Here is a 22,104-nt window from a genome sequence, read left to right on the forward strand (position 1 = left end):
GAAGAACTGCCAAACAGTGTCCCACAGTGGCTTCATCATTTATACTTCCACTAGCAATGTACAAAGGACCTTACTTTTTTGAGAGTGGACCATTCGTCACTTTCTAAGTGCATCTTCAAGCCCATTTTTTATTTCATTCCCTTACTCTCCACCCACACGTCTGACCACCTATTGAAATTCTATGCATCCTTCAAAGCCTAGCTCAAATGCTACTTCTTGTACAAAGTCTTCTTGGATTACTGGGGCTGGAAGTGATTTCTCTTTAATGCATATAGTTTTACCATTTATTTCTCTTGGAGGCCTTTTGTGATAGTTGTTGGTGTCTTTGACATTTCTTCTACCACATTTTTGTACTCTCTTGGTATTGTACTTTGTATAAAACAGGACTTCAATAAATATTGGAGAATGAATGGGAGACAATTGGAAATCCTTAACTTGGATTTTTTAAAAGTTACATAATACATGTAATCTGTATTCATCTCTGTAATATGTGTAATACTACATCAGAACAGTGCTGCTTATAAAATAGACATATTAACATCTAAATACCATATTTAATAAATTTCAGAATTTGGAATGGTGGTTTTTATCCTTACAACTGGCAGGTATATGTATCTGCAAATATGTAATATTTTCTTGCACTTGCAACAGGCTCTTTGTTGTACAAGCAGTTACCTTTCAAATCATTTGAAAACTGGTAGTATACATTTATCTGCTGGCATTGATCTAGAATGACATCTTTGTCTGTAATTATATATTAAAGAATCTGTATTACAACATAGTACATGGCTCAGTGTTACTGGGTCTGAAGTTAAAGATTTATTTTATAAAAATAAAGTACATCACTAGGTAATAAAATATTGTTATATCCACATCATTTTAACTTTACTGTCTTTATTAAGATACCTTTATTTGGTCTCCATTGTGAAAATTGATGACCAACTAGTCAAGTATTCCAAATAATGTAGTCCAAATACTGTGGTCCTTTATTAATTTGTTAGGTAGTATCTATTGCCTAGCGTTTAAGAGTTATATGGCCTGTGTTTTTTGGGGGGTTTTTTTGCGGTACGCGGGCCTCTCACTGTTGTGGCCTCTCCCATTGCGGAGCACAGGCTCCGGACGCGCAGGCTCAGCGGCCATGGCTCCCGGGCCCAGCCGCTCCGTGGCATGTGGGATCTTCCCGGACCGGGGCACGAACCCATGTCCCCTGCATTGGCAGGCAGACTCTCAACCACTGCACCACCAGGGAAGCCCATATGGCCTGTGTTTGAAACCTGGCTTTGCCATTTATTAGCTGGCAGAAATACTTAACCTTTCTGATCCTGTTTTTCTGTCTGTCTACAAGTATATTAACCTCCCTGGTTAGACACTTTTTTTATATATATAAATTTATTTTATTTTTGGCTGCATTGGGTCTTCGTTGCTGCCCGTGGGCTTTTCTCTGGTTGCAGCAAGTAGGGGCTGTGCTTCGTCCTGGTGTGCAGGCTTCTCATTGTGGTGGCTTCTCTTGTGGCACACGGGCTCAGTAGTTGTGGCTCGTGGGCTCTAGAGCGCAGGCTCTGTAGTTGTGGTGCATGGGCTTAGTTGTTCCGCGGCATGTGGGATCTTCCCGGACCAGGGCTCAAACCAGTGTCTCCTGCATTGACAGGTGGATTCTTAACCACTGCAGCACCAGGGAAGCCCCAGACATATTTATATACTACAGACCTGTATAGGTATATAAATATGTACTCATGATTATATATACATGAGTACTCATATGTTCATGTTTGCATACATATACATACATACTTTTAGCAAAATAAATATCATACTGTTTTAAATCTTGTGGTTTTCACTTAATTTTATGACTGTTTTCTTATGCCATTAAATATGCTTCAAACACATTGTTCTTAATGACTGCATAGTGGTCCATTCTGTGAATGTACAAAATGTACTTACCAAATCCCCTATTGTAGTATTTTTTTCACTTCATTTCTGGAATTTTAATTAATGCTGCAATGAACATTCTTGCACATTTTTGTCTGGCATTCAGATAATTTTTTAAGGATAGATTTTTTTTTAAATGGAATTACTGGGTCAAAGGGCATGTGCTTTTTAAAAATAAATTTATTTATTTATGGCTGCGTTGGGTCTTCGTTGCTGCACGCGGGCTTTCTCTAGTTGCAGTGAGCGGGGGCTACTCTTCGTTGCAGTGCGTGGGCTTCTCATTGCAGTGGCTTCTCTTGTTGCGGAGCACAGGCTCTAGACGTGTGGGCTTCAGTAGTTGTGGCACTCAGGTTCAGTAGTTGTGGCTCTCGGGGTCTAGAGCTCAGGCTCAGCAGTTGTGGTGCACAGACTTAGTTGCTCCGCGGCATGTGGGATCTTCCTGGAGCAGGGCTCGAACCCGTGTCTCCTGCATTGGCAGGCGGATTCTTAACTACTGCACCACCAGGGAAGTACGGCATGTGCTTTTTAAAGCATTTTGATACACATTTCCAAATTGCTTCCCAGAAAGGTTGTGCATATTTTGTTTGGTAAGAAAATTTAGAATTAACTTGATTTGAAATTAGAGGGTTGCATGTTTATTTTCGTAAGTTGATTTTGCTTATAGGATTCATTTCAACAAATATGTATTGAATAAGTACTATGTACAAGGTATTCATAGGCTCAGAGGATAGAGCAGTGAACAAATGACTATGATTCCTAACCTAATAGAGTTTTCCTGTCTAGAGCAATTAGGATATTTGATAGTGGGTTAAATCTTCTTTAGTTTGTCAGAATTGAATATATTAATTGGAAGAGAGGAGAAACGATACTTTAATGACCTATTTATGCTATCTAGGCTTTCTACTATCTACTCCTGCATACATCTTCCTAGGGCCTATGTTGATGTACTTGTTTCATTTAAAAAATGCTGCTTTTCAGGCTCTGTGGTAGGCACAGAAGATTCATTGCTCTCCAGGAAACTTTAATCTGGTGTGTCTGGGTTATATCTGTAGTCGTGTCTGAAGATAAGCAGATAGTCAGGAGGCTCCCTCAAAGTCCCTCCCTATAACCCCCTGTTTCTACAATAATTTATTTGGTTATATTTGAATTCCAAATCAGAAGTCATATTACCTTAAATTGCTGTTATTCTAACAATATTAAGATCAGCTTCATGGATATTGCATCTTTAATTCCTAAACAGGTTGAATCATTTATTTTGGACCAAGAAGATCTGGATAACCCGGTGCTGAAAACAACATCAGAGATATTCTTATCAAGTACTGCAGAAGGAGCAGACTTACGCACTGTGGATCCAGAGACACAGGCACGACTAGAAGCATTGCTGGAAGCAGCAGGTACTTTATTTTCTCTTTTTCATCTTTTTAAAAGACTCCAGGGAATACCCTCGTGGTTCAGTGGTTGGGACTCTGCGCTTTCACTGCCAAGGGCATGGGTTCGATCCCTGGTAGGGGAACTAAGATCCTGCAATCCACGTGGCATGGCTGGAAAAAAAAAAAAAAGACAAAAAAAACCCCCAAGACTCCATCTCTATACAAAGTTATAAAAGATTATCCCCAAATTATATATGTTATATAAAATTTGAAATCTGTAAAATTTGTTTTTTTTTTAATTTCCTAAAGAAAATGTTCACATTTTATGTTTAAAAAATTCTTGGTTGAAAGTTCTCAGTGAGTGATTTCTAGGCTCAACACTAACTTTTTTTTTTAATTGAAGCATAGTTGATTTACAATGTTGTGTTAGTTTCAGGTGTACAGCAAAGTGATTCAGTTTTACACATATATATATTCTTTTCCATTATGGTTTACTACAAGTTATTGAGTATAGTTCCCTGCTATATAGTAACATTTAACCATTTTTAAAAATTTTATTTATTTTTAGCTGTGTTGGGTCTTCCTTACTGCGCGTGGGATTTCTCTAGTTGCGGCGAGTGGGGGCCACTCTTCGTTGAGGCGCACAGACTTCTCATTACGGTGGCTTCTCTTGTTGCGGAGCATGGGCTCTAGGCACGCAGGCTTCAGTAGTTGGGGCACGTGGGTTCCGTAGTTGCTGCTTGCGGGCTCTAGAGCTCAGGCTCAGTAGTTGTGACGCATGGGCTTAGTTGCTCCACAGCACGTGGGATCTTCCCAGGCCAGGGATCGAACCCGTGTCCGCTACATTGGCAGGTGGATTCTCAACCACTGTGCCACCATTGAAGTCCCAAGACATATATATAGTATGTTAGGAATGTGTTTACTTTGATAATTCTTCTTATTCCTTTAACTTTCTCCTCTTATGAAAAAGCATAGGTAAAATTTATAGCAGATTGACTTTTAGTCCATCTAATGTGTCTTTTTGGAACTGACCGAAACTTAAAATTAGATTGAACAAAACAATTTAAGTATCTAGCAGAAGATGGTTTAATTTAGAGCAGACGGTTTAATTTAAACCTTCTTTAAAAAAAAGTTTCCATTGCAAGGGGCAGAGGTTTGATCCCTGGTTGGGGAACTAAGATCCTGCGTGCAGTGCAGTGTGGCCAAAAAAAAAAAATCACATTAGTAATTGCTTTGGTGTCCCTCCCTTCTTTGGATTTATTGTGAGTCTCCTACTTTTGATTTAGGAATAGTCTATGTAAGATTCCTGAAATAGGAGTGCCATGGCCACCCTATATATATATATATATATATATATATATATATATATATATATATATATATAATTTTTTATTTTTAAATTTTTTTCATGTGCTTTAGAACCAGCTTAGAGCAGAGAGAAATGTGGAGAAAATGCATTTTTCTTCTCCATGTCTTTTCTGGACTAAGTTACTTTCCTTCCCTAAATCAAGCTTTGTTTACTGGTGATAGTACATCTCCTCTCTAGTTCAGGCTGACATTTCACTCATACTGTGGGTACTACTCCAAGACCCCTAATTAAGGATTTTAAACCTATTTCTCTTTTTTCTGGCCACCTCATGAGTCTCACTCAGGGACGGCTCTTTTCTGCTACATTGAGCATTTTTCTTTAGGTTCATGGTTAAGTATAAGTACTTATATACTTATACCTTATACAAGATACCTTAGAATTGCTTGCTTTTCTTACCTATATTGTGAGAGAGAAAATAAACCTTGAAAATCATGTCTTGCAGGAGGTGTGAGAAATTACTGAATTTTAAAATTTTGTGTGTTTTGACAATTTAAACTCCAGGCATTGTTGGATATGATATTTATCCAAAGAAATTGTCAGATGTTTTTTAAAATGATGTACTCCTTTGAAGCCCTGTGCAAGTCAGTTGGCTTAATGAATACTTTTTTGTTCATTAGTATTTTCATTTGCTTTTTGGACATTGTGTTGAGCCTATAACATTTAAGACTTATGCATTGTTTTCAATTATGAGAATGTGTTAGACGTTACTAGGCTTCTTAAGAAGATAGAATTCTTAATGCTATTTTAACCAAAAAAATTGAAGTTGAAAATATTTTTTTCTTTAAGATTCTTTGAGATTTTTAAAGAAAATTAAGAATTAAGGGCATTTCAAGAAGAATTTTTAACAAGTCTTTTCTAAATTATAAATGTAATATATAAAATAGCTAAAACAATATGAAATGTATTCAGTAGATTTTAAAGCCTGCCCATTGTAAAGGTTTACATATACTTCCAGACTTTCCCTTGTAGTTATATAAATACTTGTATATGTTTGAATATACATGATTTTTTTAAATGAAATTATATCATTTATACAAATTATAATTTTCTTTTTTTCACTTAATTTATTGTGGCCATCCTTCCATAACAGGATATGTTGATCTTTCTCCTTCTTTAAGGGTAAGATAATATTCTGTTGCTTGGATGCACCACAGTTTATTTTACCAATGGCTTATTGAAGGATTTTTACGTTATTTCCAATTTTTTTGATATCACAAATAATGCTGTAGTTCATATCCATGTATATCTATAACTTTTCTTGCTTGTGCAAGTATCTTCATAGGACAGATTCCTAGAAAGTGATATTACTGGGTCAGAGGATATTTTTGCATTCAAAATTTTGATTGCTTTTATCAAAGTGGTCCCTCAAGTTTATGCCAGTATACATTCCTATCAACAGCTTTCCTCAGTCTTCTTTTGGTCAATTTCATAGTTTGTGTTCATTCAATATTATCAATAAGTTGTGCGGTAGCTCTTTATAAATGATATAAATTCATTGGGTGTTAATTTTTCCAGTTTTTATTTTGCCTTAACTTTATTTATGGTGTCTTTAATTATATAGAAATTTTTATTGGAATTAAAAATGTTTAATATCACATTTACTAATTTTTTACTTTATAGCTTTTGTGATTTGGTCTCATGCTTAGAAAAACCTCCTCTACATCAGCAATAGAAAAATACTACATAGTATAATAGTACTTTTCAGATTTCATTTAAGTCTACCTGGTATTTATTTTTGTAAATGGTGTGAATTTGAGATCTTACCTAATTTTCAAATAATCAGTTTCTGAACAATATTTATGAAATAAGCCCTCCTATATCCACTGATTTGAAATGTCACCTTTATCACATATTGAATTCACAGATGATCTAAGTTTTTATTGTTTGCCGCTATTACATATCCTTGATAAAATTATCTTTTTTCTTTGCAAGTATCATACTATCATACTGTTGTAATTGAATAGCATCACAATATATTTTTTATCTTATTGGGCAAGTTTCCCTTTTTTTTGTTCTATAAAATTTTATTGACTGTTTCTCATTTTCAGCAGTAACAGGTGGTGATATTATCAACAAAATTTTGTTGCAGTAGTCACTGATTCCTCACTGAATCTAGAGAAAAAGATTTATTGGCAACTTAGACTTACCATATTGCGAGTTCTGTAAGGACAGGAACTATGTTTTATTCCTTTCTGTCCCCCTAATGTCTGGCACATCATAAGCACATAATAAATACTAAATATGAGAATTAATTTATTTTAATTTACACTCTTGCCCCAGAAAATGGTTCTAGGTGGCTATTCAATCAAAGGAAGAAACTGTTGGATTGTTTGTTTTAATATTACAGAATAGCCCCTTCATTAGTACTGAAAATAGATAGGATCCTATACTAGAGATCTTATGCTGTGATTGTACTTTGATAGAAATCTCATTCATTCATTACAGTAAGCATCATGTTAAGTTAACATTTGGAGTTAGGTAGAGGATAAATTAGTATTATGTGCACTGTAAAGATGAAAAGACTAAAACATAGGTGTTATGCAATGGCCTTTTGACATTAGTGACAAAATTGAAATTATCAGCTTTGCATATGGAGATTATGCCATTTTGCCTTAGAGAATAGTGTTTAGAAATGTAATTACAGTTTACACATTTATGCTTTTTCTTTCCCTGAACTGACTGATGCACACTGAAGGAATTGGCAAATTGTCAACTGCTGATGGTAAAGCCTTTGCAGATCCTGAGGTACTCCGAAGACTGACATCTTCAGTAAGTTGTGCACTGGATGAAGCTGCTGCTGCACTGACACGGATGAGAGCGGAAAACAGCCACAATGCAGGACAAGTAGACACGTATGTGTTTAATGACTTCTGCTGGGTATTCAATTCAATATCTGGTTTTCATTTCTGAGGAAGTTACTTATTCTAAAGGTTATAGTAGGAAACTCTAAACTGACTGCCTGAGTAATAATAAATGAAATGGGTTGTTTATGCAATAATCTAGGTCTGTGTTACTCAAATATGGTCCATGGACTAGCAGCGTCAGCATCATAGAAATTCAGAATTTCAGACCCCATCTTGGATCTATTGAATCAGAATCTACCTTTGAACAAGAAACATTGGCTATTTGTATGCACATTAAAGTTTGAGATTCACTGATTTTGTTAGTCATTCTGCAGTAAAAATTTTACTTAGATTTTTACCTTCTATTTCATCTAGTCACCTCACTGTTATCAAATAAAATTTTAAGACATAGGATTATATCCCAAATGTCTTTGGGAATCATTACATTAGTTTTAAAAATTGTGCATCTAATGCTGTATAAAGTTTATTTAAAATTTAATATAAGAGTATGTTAGGACATTTTGAAAGATAAAAATGACAGCTGTTTTCATATTTATTTATTGCCTTTCTGGCTTGGTTCACATACATGAAAAATTAGTATTGCAGACAAATATTCAAATAATTTTCTTCTTACCATATCAGATTTTTCTATATATGACTAACCGTATATATTTAATGTAACTCGTTGTCATAGGACCTTGAGTCTTTCTTTGTTGGTTTTGTTTTCAGTCGCAGTCTGGCGGAGGCTTGTTCAGATGGGGATGTGAATGCTGTTCGTAAATTGCTAGATGAAGGCAGAAGTGTAAATGAACATACAGAAGAAGGAGAAAGCCTGCTGTGTTTGGCTTGTTCAGCCGGGTATTATGAATTAGCACAAGTAAGCAGAAATAATCTTTAGTGATCAAAATTGTGGAAGGGTTTTGATGTTTTGTTTATTTTTATCATTAATAAAAGAAATTATCATTAGAAGCCAAGGTCTTTCCTTTTTGGCAGTAGGTAAAATAGAAACTGATACATAATTAATTTTTGTTGTCTGTACATGCAACTTGGCATGGTCCGTTTTTTTCTGCCGCTTACTCAAAAATAGTCCTAATGAATAAGGAAAACATAGAAATAATAATAATATTTTAAAGTTGCCTTTAGAAATAATATACAAGTGTAATGAAAGATATTGATTTATTTTCATTTCATCTAGATTATCCCAATTCTTTTAGTTTTTTTTTTTTTTTTTCCTGTTAGAGCAATTTTGGGAAATAGCCATGTGTTTACCAGTTAGTTTGTGTCTTGTGAGTATAGTTTTGCTGTTCTCTTGCTAAATAATCCTGAGCATAACACTAATTCTTTGACAGGAGCAGTTAAATTGTATAATTGGATGGTTAATGTGATTACCTACTTTACTTAAAGATTACTATGTAATGGTATTGTAAAATATAACATCTAACCAGGTGTTTTGAGCAGTGAACATCATTGGCATATTTTCCCAAAAGGTGATTATTTTTTATTTTTCCTTGCCTCCACTCTAAAAGAATATCTTCCCAGATTCAATATATTCTTTAGAAGTAATGTTAATTGTAAGAATTGACAGTTTCTCTCTGTGTGCATATGTGTTTTAAAGGTATTGCTTGCTATGCATGCTAATGTTGAAGACAGAGGGAATAAAGGAGATATAACCCCCCTAATGGCAGCATCCAGTGGAGGTTATTTAGATATTGTGAAATTATTACTTCTTCATGATGCAGATGTCAACTCCCAGTCTGCAACAGGTATGTAGAAAATGATGTGTTAATTTTAGGAAAACAAATTGATATAAATAACTATAACCTGAGAGATAAAAATTTGATTCCTAGGGAAAACTGGTTGTAAACATACAGAAAAATCATAGCCCTTGTTTAGAATCTGTGAGTAAAATATAGATTAATTTGATATCTTTAAAAGTCTTTGAAACACTCTTACATTCTGTTTGGTCAAGATTGAGAGTTTTGGGCTTCCCTGGTGGCGTAGTGGTTGAGAGTCTGCCTGACGATGCAGGGGACACGGGTTCATGCCCTGGTCCGGGAGGATCCCATATGCCTAGGAGCGGCTGGGCCCATGGGCCATGGCCGCTGGGCCTGCGCGTCCGGAGCCTGTGCTCCGCAACGGGAGCGGCCGCGGCGGTGAGAGGCCCGCGTACCGCAAAAAAAAAAAAAGATTGACAGTTTTTTTGCTGGGGGCAATTTCTTTTTTGCCACAATATATATAATGTACAAAGAGGCAAATTTATGAACTGTATCTTTCACAATTCTTTATCTCATTTAAATACAACTCCCTTATATAGATTAACCTGAGAGTCAAAACCCTATAGAGTTTTTTCTGTCAAGTGTACAGAATGCATTTACTAATAAGATATTCTGCTGCAGCATGAAATCTACTCTAGTAAGGTTCTTTATAAGCCTCGGTCATATGTCTTGAGTTATAGCTGTACATTTAGTAATGAGATTCCTTGGATTTAGTGAGGCAAGCACATGGCTTAAAATACAGTTTCAATAATGAAAGCATATCAGTCTTCCATACCATTAAGTATATATTAAATGTAGCCTAATTTATTTTTTAAACGACCATGACTTCTTAGAAAGGATTATAGGTTACTTTGCTGACCACCTTGTCTAGGTCGTAGTAATATTAATATCCTCCATGTCTGAGACTGTTAAACAGTTGAATTCTGAACAAATTGGGTTTGAAATGATAGTTTTCTTGCTGAACCTTTAAAACAGTCTTCTTCAATCTCACACTGTTGGATGGTTAAACCATCTCCCTACTCCCTTTAATAAATAAGAGTCCTCAAAACAAAATCAGGAAAGGAATAAGTGGCAAATCAGGGAATAATGACCTTTTAAATACATTTTTATTTTGAAGGAATTATGCTGAGAGGGATTTATATCTGTCTCCCTGGGTCTCATAAATGTAGACTAAATGAATAAATGTGTAAAGATAAAGGAGAGGTAAAAGAAAATTAAGAAATGGATGTACATAGAAAGAAAATGTTAAGTGTTTCTAAGTTGTACTGTGTTGAAAGAAAAAGCAATAACTTTGAGTGGTACATTAAAATATTTTATATGAAAATATGTTGGAAATGATTTTTCAAGATGGCACTTAATCTTATTTTACAAGCTAAGGAAATATGGAGAGAGGTAAATTGGTTTGTTTATAATAAGCCTTTTAATTAGTGAAAAAATTAAGATGATGCTTCTAACCAATACAACAAAAAAATGAGATAATAGTTCTAGTGGTTTATGTAAGGTAATTGAAGAGATAGAACTAGAGCAGTAGTATAATTGTAATTATATCAGTTTTATCATAATTTTTAATTTCTTTTTGTTCTGTTTTAGGAAACACTGCACTAACTTATGCCTGTGCTGGAGGATTTGTTGACATTGTGAAAGTGCTACTTAATGAAGGCGCAAATATAGAAGATCATAATGAAAATGGACATACCCCCTTAATGGAAGCAGCCAGTGCAGGTCATGTGGAAGTTGCAAGAGTTCTTCTAGATCATGGGGCAGGCATCAACACTCATTCTAACGAATTCAAAGAAAGTGCTCTTACACTTGCATGCTACAAAGGTACTCTATAAATATATATATGTTTATAGGGTTTTTTTCATAGCAACTTTGAATATTTAAATATTTGAATATTGAGTATTTGAGTTAATTTTATATTTCTTATACTTTCCCTGTGCTATAAAATTATCTAGCTTCTAAGAGATTATATAGAAAGTCCATTTTAGCATGTATTTCCTAAAGTATAGTTTCATAGTATATGTTTTTTTATTATTTTAATTCAAATTTATTCAACTAGCTATAAGGTCAACCAAAACTCTTAGCACAGACTTAGAGGGTTTCCATTCTTTAATAACTTTTGTTTTATATGATTTTTCCAACCTTTATTTTAAAAATAATACACACTCAAATAATAATAATCACACTTGATATAGAAAACCTGAAAAACACAGAATAGTGTAAAGAAGTTTTACAATGACATGTAATGCTACCATCTAAAGATTTAAAAAGCATGTAAACAATATTTTAGTATATTTACTTCTAGTTTGTTTTTTAAGTACATTTATAAACAAATATATATACACTTGGCTCTTACAACATGGTTTTGAACTGCACAGGTTCACTTACATACAGACTTTTTTCAGTAAGTGTGTACTATAGTACTAAACAATCCAAAGTTGATTGAATCCTCAGATGTGGAACTATAATCAAAGATGGTAGCTAGGGCTCCAGCAATCCATATTCTAGGAAGGATGAAGAGGGTAAGGGCAAAATGAGGAGTGCCTTCCGACTTAGTAAGCTACCTTTAAGGAATCTTCCTAGAAGTTCTGCCTTATAAGTCCCTTTTACATCTCATTGGCTACACATAATAGCAAGGGAGGCTGGAAAATGTAGTCTTTTAGTCAGGCCTGTTGCCACTGAGATGAAATCGGGAGTTCTGTTATTAAGGAAAAATGAGAGAATGTATATTGGGTAGGAAACTAGCAATCTCTGCCAAATACATCAAATGGATGCACCATAATTGCCTATTGTTGGACACTTGCATTGTTCCCAGTTTTTCACTATTATTAAAAACACTGTGATAACATCCTTGTGCAGACATCTTTGCCTAATCTCTGATTATTTCCTTAGGATAAATTCCTGGAAGTGGAATTGCTGGGTCAAAGGGTATGGACATTTTTAAGGCTTTTGATACATATTGCCAAATTGCCTTCTAGAAAGGTTGAACCAATTTACACTCCCACCAGCAGTGTTTGAGAGTGCCCTTTACCCCACCCTACACCCTCACCAACACTGGGTATTATTCTTTTTAATATTTGCCATTTTGATAGTAAAAAATGGTGTCTTATTTTAATTTGCAATTTTTTAATAGGAAGGTTTAATATTTTTTTCATCAGTTTAATATTCATTTTCACTTCTTTTTTTGAATTACCATTTCATGTCCTTCATCCATTTTTCTACTGGAGTGTTTGTCTTTTTCTTATTGACTATTATAAGGCTTTTTATATACTAAATGTATCAAGAGGGTTGAAATTATTTTGAATGGAGTTTTCTCTGCCTGCTCATTGCCACAGTGAGTTTATGGTTATTATTTTAAAGCTTTTTTTCTGAAAAATATGATCCAAACATACTTTACCTGGCATTCTATTTGATTTCAGTGTTTTGATTTATATTTTATACAGAGTAAATCAAAGAATAAGTATTATTACTTTATTGCTTTACTTGAATTAATGTGCTTTGAACTAATTCAGTCTTTAAAACCTAGATAAGACCTTGACGAGAGCCTGCTTATTATTTTGGATTGGCTTTGTAAAATTGTCATTGATTTCTTTATTGAACGCAAAATAAGTTCTCTTGTAAATTTTTGTATAGACACCTGAAAGAAAATGATTCCCTATTTTAATACTTATATATTAAATCGATAGTTCTTGAGAAATATAGTTTTAAAATTTGTGTTCTTTTTTTTAAAGGCCATTTGGATATGGTTCGCTTTCTGCTTGATGCTGGTGCAGATCAAGAGCACAAAACAGATGAGATGCACACTGCCTTAATGGAGGCTTGCATGGTAATTTTAAATTGCACTCACATGAGATTTTATGGGAAGAAAGGGTCATATGTGTTTCAGCCTTTGAGAATTATTTGTATTCTTTTGGAAAAATCATTATTATGAGATAGTAAAGATCTTGAAAATTTTGTACATTATCAGAGAGGGAAGGGGGAGTTTACGATGTTTTGTTTATCTTTTGATAGTAAATCCGTTAATGTAAGAAATCATACAAAAGGCAGGCTTGGCTATGTCATTTTCAACACACTGATGTACTTTTATTTTCTTCCCAATTCTTTCATTATGGTAAAATACACATATCATAAAATTTACCATGTTAACCATTTTTGAGAGTTATTAAGTATATGCATAATGCTGTGCAACCATCGCTACCATCCATTTTTGGAACTCTTTTCATCTTTATAAAACTGAAACTCTGTTTCCATTAAACAGCAACTTTCCATTCCCCACTTCTTCCTATTCTTTGTGATCACCATTCACTTTCTATCTCTATCATTTTGACTACATTAAATGCCTCATATAAGTGGAATCATACAATATTTGTCTTTTTGTGACTGACTTATTTCAGTTAGCATGATGTCCTCAGGTTCATCCGTGTTGTAGCATATGTCAGAATTTCCTTTGTTTTTTAAGGCTACATAATATTTTATTGTATGTACCACATTTTACTTATCCATTTATCCACTGATGGACACTTGCATCGCCTCCATGCTTTAGCTATTGTGAATAATGCTGCTGTGAACACGGGTGTATAAATATCTGTTTGAGTCCTGTTTTCAGTTCTTTTGGATATATACCCAAAAGCGAGATGCCTTGATCATATGGTAATTCTGTTTTTAATGTTTTGAGGAACCACTACCATACTGTTTTCCACAGCAGGTGTACCATTTTATGTTCCCACCAGTAGTGTACGAGGGTTCCATTTTCTCCACATCCTCACCAACACTTGTTATTTTCTGGGTGTTTTGGGTTTTTTTTTAACTTAATTTTTATTTTTTTGGCTGCAATGGGTCTTTGTTGCTGTGCACGGGCTTTCTCTAGTTGAGCTGAGCGGGGGCTACTCCTCATTGTGGTGCGCAGGCTTCTCATTGTGGAGGCTTCTCTTGTTGCAGAGCACGGGCTCTAGGCGCACGGGCTTCAGTAGCTGTGGCACACGGGCTCAGTAGTTTTTTTTAAATGGAACTTATACAATTTTAAAAAATTAATTAATTAATTTGGCTGCATTGGGTCTTAGTTGCAGCAAGTGGGCTCTTCGCTGTGGTGTGCAGTCTTCTGTCTAGTTGTGCGGGGTTAGTAGTTGTGGTACATGGGCTTAGTTGCCTTGCAGCATGTGGGGTCTTAGGTCCCTGACCAGGGATCAAACCCACATCCTCTGCATTGGGAGGCAGATTCTTAACCACTGGACCACCAGGGAAGTCCCAATCATGTGTTTTTTTTCCCTTATTCTGTTAATGTGGTATATTACATCAATCAGTTTTCATATGTTGATCCATCCTTGAACTCCAGGAGTAAATCCCACTTGGTCATGGTGTATAATCCTTTTAATATGAGTTTAAGTCTTACCTCCTCTTTAATTTTGGGGGGAAGAATTTGAGAAGGATTGGAGCTAATTCTTCCTTAAGTGTTTAGTAGAATTCACCAGTGAAGCTATCAGGTCCAGGGGTTTTCTTTGTTGGGAGACTTTTTATTATTGATTCACTCTCCTTACTAGATATATGTCTGTTTACATTTTTTACTTGTTTGTGATGTAGCCTTGGTAGGTTTTGTGTTTCTAGGAATTTGTCCATTTCATCAAGGTTATTCAATTTGTTGGTATACAGTTGTTCATAGTTCTCTTTTATAATCCTTTCTAGTTCTATACTATCAGTAGTAATATCCCCTCTTTCATTTCTGATTTTAGTAATTTGAGTCTTCTTTTTCTTAGTTCTCCTAGCTTTGTTGATTTTGTTGATCTTTTTAAAGAAGGAGTTATTGGTTTCATTGATTTTTCTCTCTCGTTTTTTAGTCTTTATTTTATCTCTGCACTAATCTTTATTATTTCTTTCCTTCTGCTAGTTTTGGTTTAGTTTGTTCTTTTTTTTGTTTCTTTAATTGGTTTCTGGTTTGTATGATTTCTTAACCTGATTCTAGATTTAACACAATTATGATTGGGTATGTTTTTGGAAAAGGACAGTAACATGTAACCCTAAAGTAATGTATTTGGCTTTAGAGTTATTACTGATAAAACTCTAATTTTGGAGGTAACAGACATCTTTCTAAAGTTTTTGTAGCTTCATATTAAAACCTTATAAAGTAAATTGACTAATATAATCTATGGATAACTTAGAATGCATTTATTTGCTTCTTTCCAGGATAACCTAGAATTAGATTTATCATGCAAGCATTTTGTATCAAAGAGAAATATTACCTTTAATGCTGTCAACATAAAATCTTTAGGTTAGAACCTTAAGTCAGTCTCTTTATTTCATAACTGAAAGAACTGAGAAACAAAGAAATTGGGTAATCTTGTCCCAAAACATGCAGAGTTAGATAGTTAGATAGCAGATGTTGGAGTCCTGGGCACACCACAATCAATTGTGTAGGTTGTGCAACAGTATGTGGTAGCCCTTTCTAAGTCTAGGTCTTCTTTTTTCAGCTGAGTGTTTTTGCCACTAACGTTACCCTGACTCTTATTTAAGCCAAATTTTAAAAATAAGAATATTTGTTAGAAAAATCATAGAAAAAATTTTGACACTAAACATGAAATATTTTACATATGCCAATAATTTTTTACTAACAGTTGCAAAATCTATTTAATGTAAATTTTCTGTTGATAGCACAAATTTTCAAAATAAACATGTTTCAAAGGATATTACTTAGCAAATATATTCTTTTGTTGATAAAACAGTGCTGGATTCCAAAAATGTATCCAACATATTTGGTCATAGATCAGTCCAGGAACCATTTTTCTTCTACATCTGTAAGCACTTAGATATCGTAGATATATGTATATCTACGAAGCATACATCAAATTCAAAGAAATCAGAGCAATCTGAGTTTTTAAGAGAGGTTTAATGACAAGAAAATTACCTGGAAATACAAATGTTTTTTGAGATGTGATTAAGTAAAGCACTTTTTTGCCTGTGTTACTTCCAATTGTATATTACTGCATAACAAATCACTCAAAACATAGTGGCTTAATACAACGGCCATGCATTATTTTTTATGATTCTGTGGGTTGATTGGATGGTTATTCTCTTTCTTTTCTTTTTTTTTAAAATTTATTCATTTATTTCTTTTTGGCTATGTTGGGTCTTTGTTGCTGTGTACGGGCTATCTCTAGTTGCAGGGTGAGTCGGGGCTACTCTTTGTTGCGGTGCTAGGGCTTCTCATTGCAGTGGCTTCTCTTGTTGCAGAGCAGGGCTCTAGGCGTTCAGGCCTCAGTAGTTGTGGCTCGCAGGCTGTAGAGCGCAGGCTAAGTAGTTGTGGTTCATGGGCTTAGTTGCTCTGTGGCATGTGGGATCCTCCTGGACCAGGGCTCAAACCTGTGTCCCCTGCATTGGCAGGCGGATTCCCAACCACCGCGCCACCAGGGAAGTCCCCGCATTTTTTAAATTAATTTTTATTGGAGTATATGTTATTCTCTTTCAATGTGTTGTTTAGTTTTAAACGTTTGAATGTTTGAAAATTTTCCTGTTGTCTGTTAATGATTTCTACTTTGATTACATTCTGATCAGAGAACACACTCTGTATGATTTGAGTTCTTTAATTCTTGAGGTTTGATTACCATGAGTAAAATAGATAGCTAGCGGGAACATGCTATAGAGCACAGGAAGCTCAGCTCAGTGCTCTGTGATGACCTAGATGGGTGGGATGGGTGGTGGGGGTGGTAGGGAGGTCTAAGAGGAAGGGGATATATGTATACATATAGCTGATTCACTTCATTGTACAGCAGAAACTAACACAGCATTGTAAAGCAGTTACACTCCAATAGAAAAAAAAGAAAGTAAACACCATAAAAAAAATTCTTGAGGTTTATTTTATAGTCAGGATGTGCATATATATTCCATGGGCATTTGAAAAGAATGAATATTCTGCTTTTGGTCAGTGGAGTGTTTTATTAAGACCTGTTGACAGATGGTGGAGTTCTTCTACATCCTTTCTGAATTTCTGTCTTAGCTGTTCTAACAGTTGTTGAGAGGGGGTGTTGAAATCTCCCAACTATGCTTGTGGATTTGTCTATTTCTTCTTCTAGTTGCTTCACTTTTCCCCCACATTTTGGAGCTTTGTTGTTTTGGTACATGCCCTTTTTTTTTTTTTCCCTCATCCATTTTCTCAATTTTTTCCCTGTATTTTTTTTTGATATATCTAGTAGTTATTTTGAAGTTCTTTTCTTCTAACTACTATATTTGATTCACTTCTGGGTCAACTTTTATTATTATTTTTTTTTGCGGTACGCGGGCCTCTCACTGCTGTGGCCTCTCCCGTTGTGGAGCACAGGCTCCAACGCGTAGGCCCAGCGGCCATGGCCCACGGGTCCAGCCTCTCCGCAGCATGTGGGATCCTCCCAGACCGGGGCACGAACCCATGTCCCCTGCATCGGCAGGCGGACTCTCAACCACTGTACCACCAGGGAAGCCCAACTTTTATTATTTTATATCTTGATGATCAGTTACTTTTTCTTGCCCCTTAATATGTCTAGTAATTTTTTTTGTAATCCATATGCTGTGGATGATCCCTTTTCAAGGCCCTGGATTATCCTGTATTCCTTTTAAGACTGTTAAATTCTGTTCTAGCAGGCAGTTAAATTACCAGTGAATCACCCTGATCCTATTGAGGCTTAATTCAGCATCACTTTTACTCCTAGGTCCTTACTCTTTGGTCGTAAAAATGTTCACTCTTTGTTTAGGATATATTTCCTTGGGCCATGGTTTGGAAGATGCCCAAAGAGAAAAAGTTAGAGTGAATGGAGGCTAAACAATACACTACTAAATAAACAAGAGATCACTGAAGAGATCAAAGAGGAAATCAAAAAATACCTAGAAACAAATGACAATGAAAACACGACAACCCAAAACCTATAGGATGCAGCAAAAGCAGTTCTAAGAGGGAAGTTTATAGCAATGCAATCCTACCTCAAGAAACAAGAAACATCTCAAATAAACAACCTAAACTTACACCTAAAGCAGTTAGAGAAAGAAGAACAAAAAAACCCCAAAGTTAGCAGAAGGAAAGAAATCATAAAAATCAGATCAGAAATGAAGGAAACAATAGCAAAGATCAATAAAACTAAAACATGGTTCTTTGAGAAGATAAACAAAATTGATAAACCATTAGCCAGACTCATCAAGAAAAAAAGGGAGAAGACTCAAATCAACAGAATTAGAAATGAAAAAGGAGAAGTAACAACTGACACTGAAGAAATACAATGGATCATGAGAGATTACTACAAGCAACTATATGCCAATAAAATGGACAACCTGGAAGAAATGGACACATTCTTAGAAAAGTACAGCCTACTGAGACTGAACCAGGAAGAAATAGAAAATATAAACAGACCAATCACAAGCACTGAAATTGAGACTGTGATTAAAAATCTTCCAGCAAACAAAAGCCCAGGACCAGATGGCTTCACAGGCAAATTCTATCAAACATTTTGAGAAGAGCTAACACCTATCCTTCTCAAACTCTTCCAAAATATAGCAGAGGGAGGAACACTCCCAAACTCATTCTACAAGACCACCATCACCCTGATACCAAAACCAGACAAAGATGTCACAAAGGAAGAAAACTATACGCCAATATCGCTGATGAACATAGATGCAAAAATCCTCAACAAAATACTAACAAACAGAATCCAACAGCACGTTAAAAGGATCATACACCATGATCAAGTGACGTTTATCCCAGGAATGCAAGGATTCTTCAATATGTGCAAATCAATCAATGTGACACACCATATTAACAAATTGAAGGATAAAAACCATATCATCATCTGAATAGATGCAGAAAAAACTTTTGACAAAATTCAACACCCATTTATGATAAAAACCCTGCAGAAAGTAGGCATAGAGGGAACTTACCTCAACATAATAAAGGCCATATATGACAAACCCACAGCCAACATCGTTCTCAATGGTGAAAAACTGAAACCATTTTCACTAAGATCAGGAACAAGACAAGGTTGCCCACTCTCACCACTATTAGTCAACATAGTTGAATCCAAATTGGAAAAGAAGTAAAGCTGTTACTGTTTACAGATGACATGATACTATACATAGAGAATCCTAAAGACTCTATCAGAAAACTACTAGAGCTAATCAATGAATTTGGTAAAGTAGCAGGATACAAAATGAATGCACAAAAATCTCTTGCATTCCTATACACTAATGATGAAAAATCTGAAAGAAATTAAGGAAACACTCCCATTTGCCATTGCAACAAAAAGAATGAAATACCTAGGAATAAACCTACCTAAGGAGACAAAATACCTGTATGCAGAAAACTATGAGACACTGATGAAAGAAATTAAAGATGATACAAACAGATGGAGAGATATACCATGTTCTTGGATTGGAAGAATCAACATTGTAAAAATGACTGTACTACCCAAAGCAATCTATAGATTCAATGCAATCCCTATCAAACTACCAATGGCATCTTTCACAGAACTAGAACAAAAAATTTCACAATTTGTATGGAAACACAAAAGACCCCAAATAGCCAAAGCAATCCTGAGAAAGAAAAACGGAGCTGGAGGAATCAGACGCCCTTGCTTCAGACTATACTACAAAGCTACAGTAACCCAGACAGTATGGTACTGGCACAAAAACAGAAATACAGATCAATGGAACAGGATAGAAAGCCCAGAGATAAGCCCACACACATATGGTCACCTTACCTTTGATAAAGGAGGCAAGAATATACAGTGGAGAAAAGACAGCCTCTTCAATAAGTGGTGCTGGGAAAACTGGACAGCTACATGTAAAAGAATGAAATTAGAACACTTCCTAACACCATACACAAAAATAAACCCAAAATGGATTAAAGACCTAAATGTAAGGCCAGACAGTATAAAACTCTTAGAGGAAAACATAGGCAGAACACTCTATGACATAAATCACAGCAAGATCCTTTTAGACCCACCTCCTAGAGAAATGGAAATAAAAATAAACAAATGGGACCTAATGAAACTTAAAAGCTTTTGCATAGCAAAGGAAACCATAAACAAGACCAAAAGACAACCCTCAGAATGGGAGAAAATATTTGCAAATGAAGCAACTGACAAAGGATTAATCTCCAAAATTTACAAGCAGCTCATGCAGCTCAGTATCAGAAAAACAAACAAACCAATCCAAAAGTGGGCAGAAGGCCTAGATAGACATTTCTCCAAAGAAGATATACAGATAGCCAACAAACACATGAAAGGATGCTCAACATCACTAATCATTAGAGAAATGCAAATCAAAACTACAATGAGATATCACCTCACACCAGTCAGAATGGCCATCATAAAAAATCTGCAAACAATAAATGCTGGAGAGAGTGTGGAGAAAAAGGAACCCTCTTGCACTGTTGGTGGGAATGTAAATTGATACAGCCACTATGGAGAACAGTATGGAGGTTCCTGAAAAAACTAAAAATAGAACTATCATATGACCCAGCAATCCTACTACTGGGCATATACCCTGAGAAAACCATAATTCAAAAAGAGTCATGGGGCTTCCCTGGTGGCGCAGTGGTTGAGAGTCCGCCTGCCGATGCAGGGGACACGGGTTCGTGCCCCGGTCTGGAAAGATCCTTCATGCCGCGGAGCGGCTGGGCCCGTGAGCCATGGCCATTGAGCCTGCGCGTCCGGAGCCTGTGCTATGCAACGGGAGAGGCCACAACAGTGAGAGGCCCGCGTACAGCAAAAAAAAAAAAAAAAAAGTCATGTATCGCAGTGTTCATTGCAGCTTTGTTTACAATAGCTAGGACATGGAATCAACCTAAGTGTCCATCTACAGGTGAATGGATAAAGAAGATGTGGCACATACATACAATGGAATATTGCTCAGCCATAAAAAGAAACAAAATTGAGTTATTTGTAGTGACGTGGATGGACCTAGAGTCTGTCATACAGAGTGAAGTAAGTCAGAAAGAGAAAAACAAATACCATATGCTAACACATATATATGGACTCTAAAAAAAAAATTTTTCTGAAGAACCTAGGGGCAGGACAGGAATAAAGATGCAGACGTAGAGAATGGACTTGAGGACATGGGGAGGAGGAAGGGTAAGCTGGGACGAAGTGAGAGAGTGGCATGGACTTATATATACTACCAAATGTAAAATAGATAGCTAGTGGGAAGCAGCCGCATAGTACAGGGAGATCAGCTCAGTGCTTTGTGACCACGTAGAGGGGTGGGAGGGAGAAGCAAGAGGGAGGAGATATGAGGACATATGTATATGTATAGCTGATTCACTTTGTTATAAAGCAGAAACTGGTGCACCATTGTAAAGCAATTATACTCCAATAAAGATGCTAAAAATATATATATATATTTTATTAAAAAAAGGGAGCATCTCAAATGCTCCCTTCTTTAAGTTATCATAACCCTAGCCCTAGCTTGGTTGCTGTCCAGTGCCTCCAGTTGTTTTTTCTTTTTTCCCCAATTTTTATAGTTGTTTATGATAGAGAGTAAGTCCAATCCCAGCTACTGCTCAAAGGCTAAGACTAAAGTCTTAGAATTTAAAAAAATTCTAATAATGATATTAGGCCTTTAAGAGTGGATTATTCTTTTTTTAATTTCTTATTTTGTTCTTTTTTCCTTTGTTAGAAATAATATTGTTCATTAACATAAAAAAAGTGCTTAGTACAATTCCTCTGTAAGGTATGTACTCAAGATATGTTAGCAGAGTATATAAAGACTCTTCAAAAATTAAATTCAAGCAAAACAATTTCTTGGGAGCCTAGAGAAGCTGGGTGCAATAGTAGTTCCCTGATCTGTGGGCATTCATAAACCCTTATTTT

General features: G+C 35.5%; 1 protein-coding gene across 5 annotated transcripts in view; it reads left to right on the top strand.

Annotated features, from left to right (window-relative positions):
- Positions 1-22,104, top strand: part of ANKHD1 (ankyrin repeat and KH domain containing 1) — a 112,384-nt gene that overhangs the window by 19,851 nt on the left and 70,429 nt on the right. For all 5 annotated transcript variants that reach the window (XM_022588967.2, XM_022588960.2, XM_089909368.1 and 2 more), the window contains exons 2-7: positions 3,170-3,323; positions 7,364-7,520; positions 8,241-8,388; positions 9,127-9,274; positions 10,877-11,110; positions 13,018-13,112. In XM_022588967.2, the coding sequence (XP_022444675.1) occupies positions 3,170-3,323; positions 7,364-7,520; positions 8,241-8,388; positions 9,127-9,274; positions 10,877-11,110; positions 13,018-13,112 (936 nt within the window). The remainder of the gene's footprint in view (positions 1-3,169; positions 3,324-7,363; positions 7,521-8,240; positions 8,389-9,126; positions 9,275-10,876; positions 11,111-13,017; positions 13,113-22,104) is intronic.

The sequence above is a fragment of the Delphinapterus leucas genome, chromosome 3 (assembly GCF_059928025.1).
Source record: "Delphinapterus leucas isolate spDelLeu-1000000601 "Yukka" chromosome 3, BTC_Dleu_Yukka2, whole genome shotgun sequence".
Classification (NCBI taxonomy): Eukaryota; Metazoa; Chordata; class Mammalia; order Artiodactyla; family Monodontidae; genus Delphinapterus; species Delphinapterus leucas.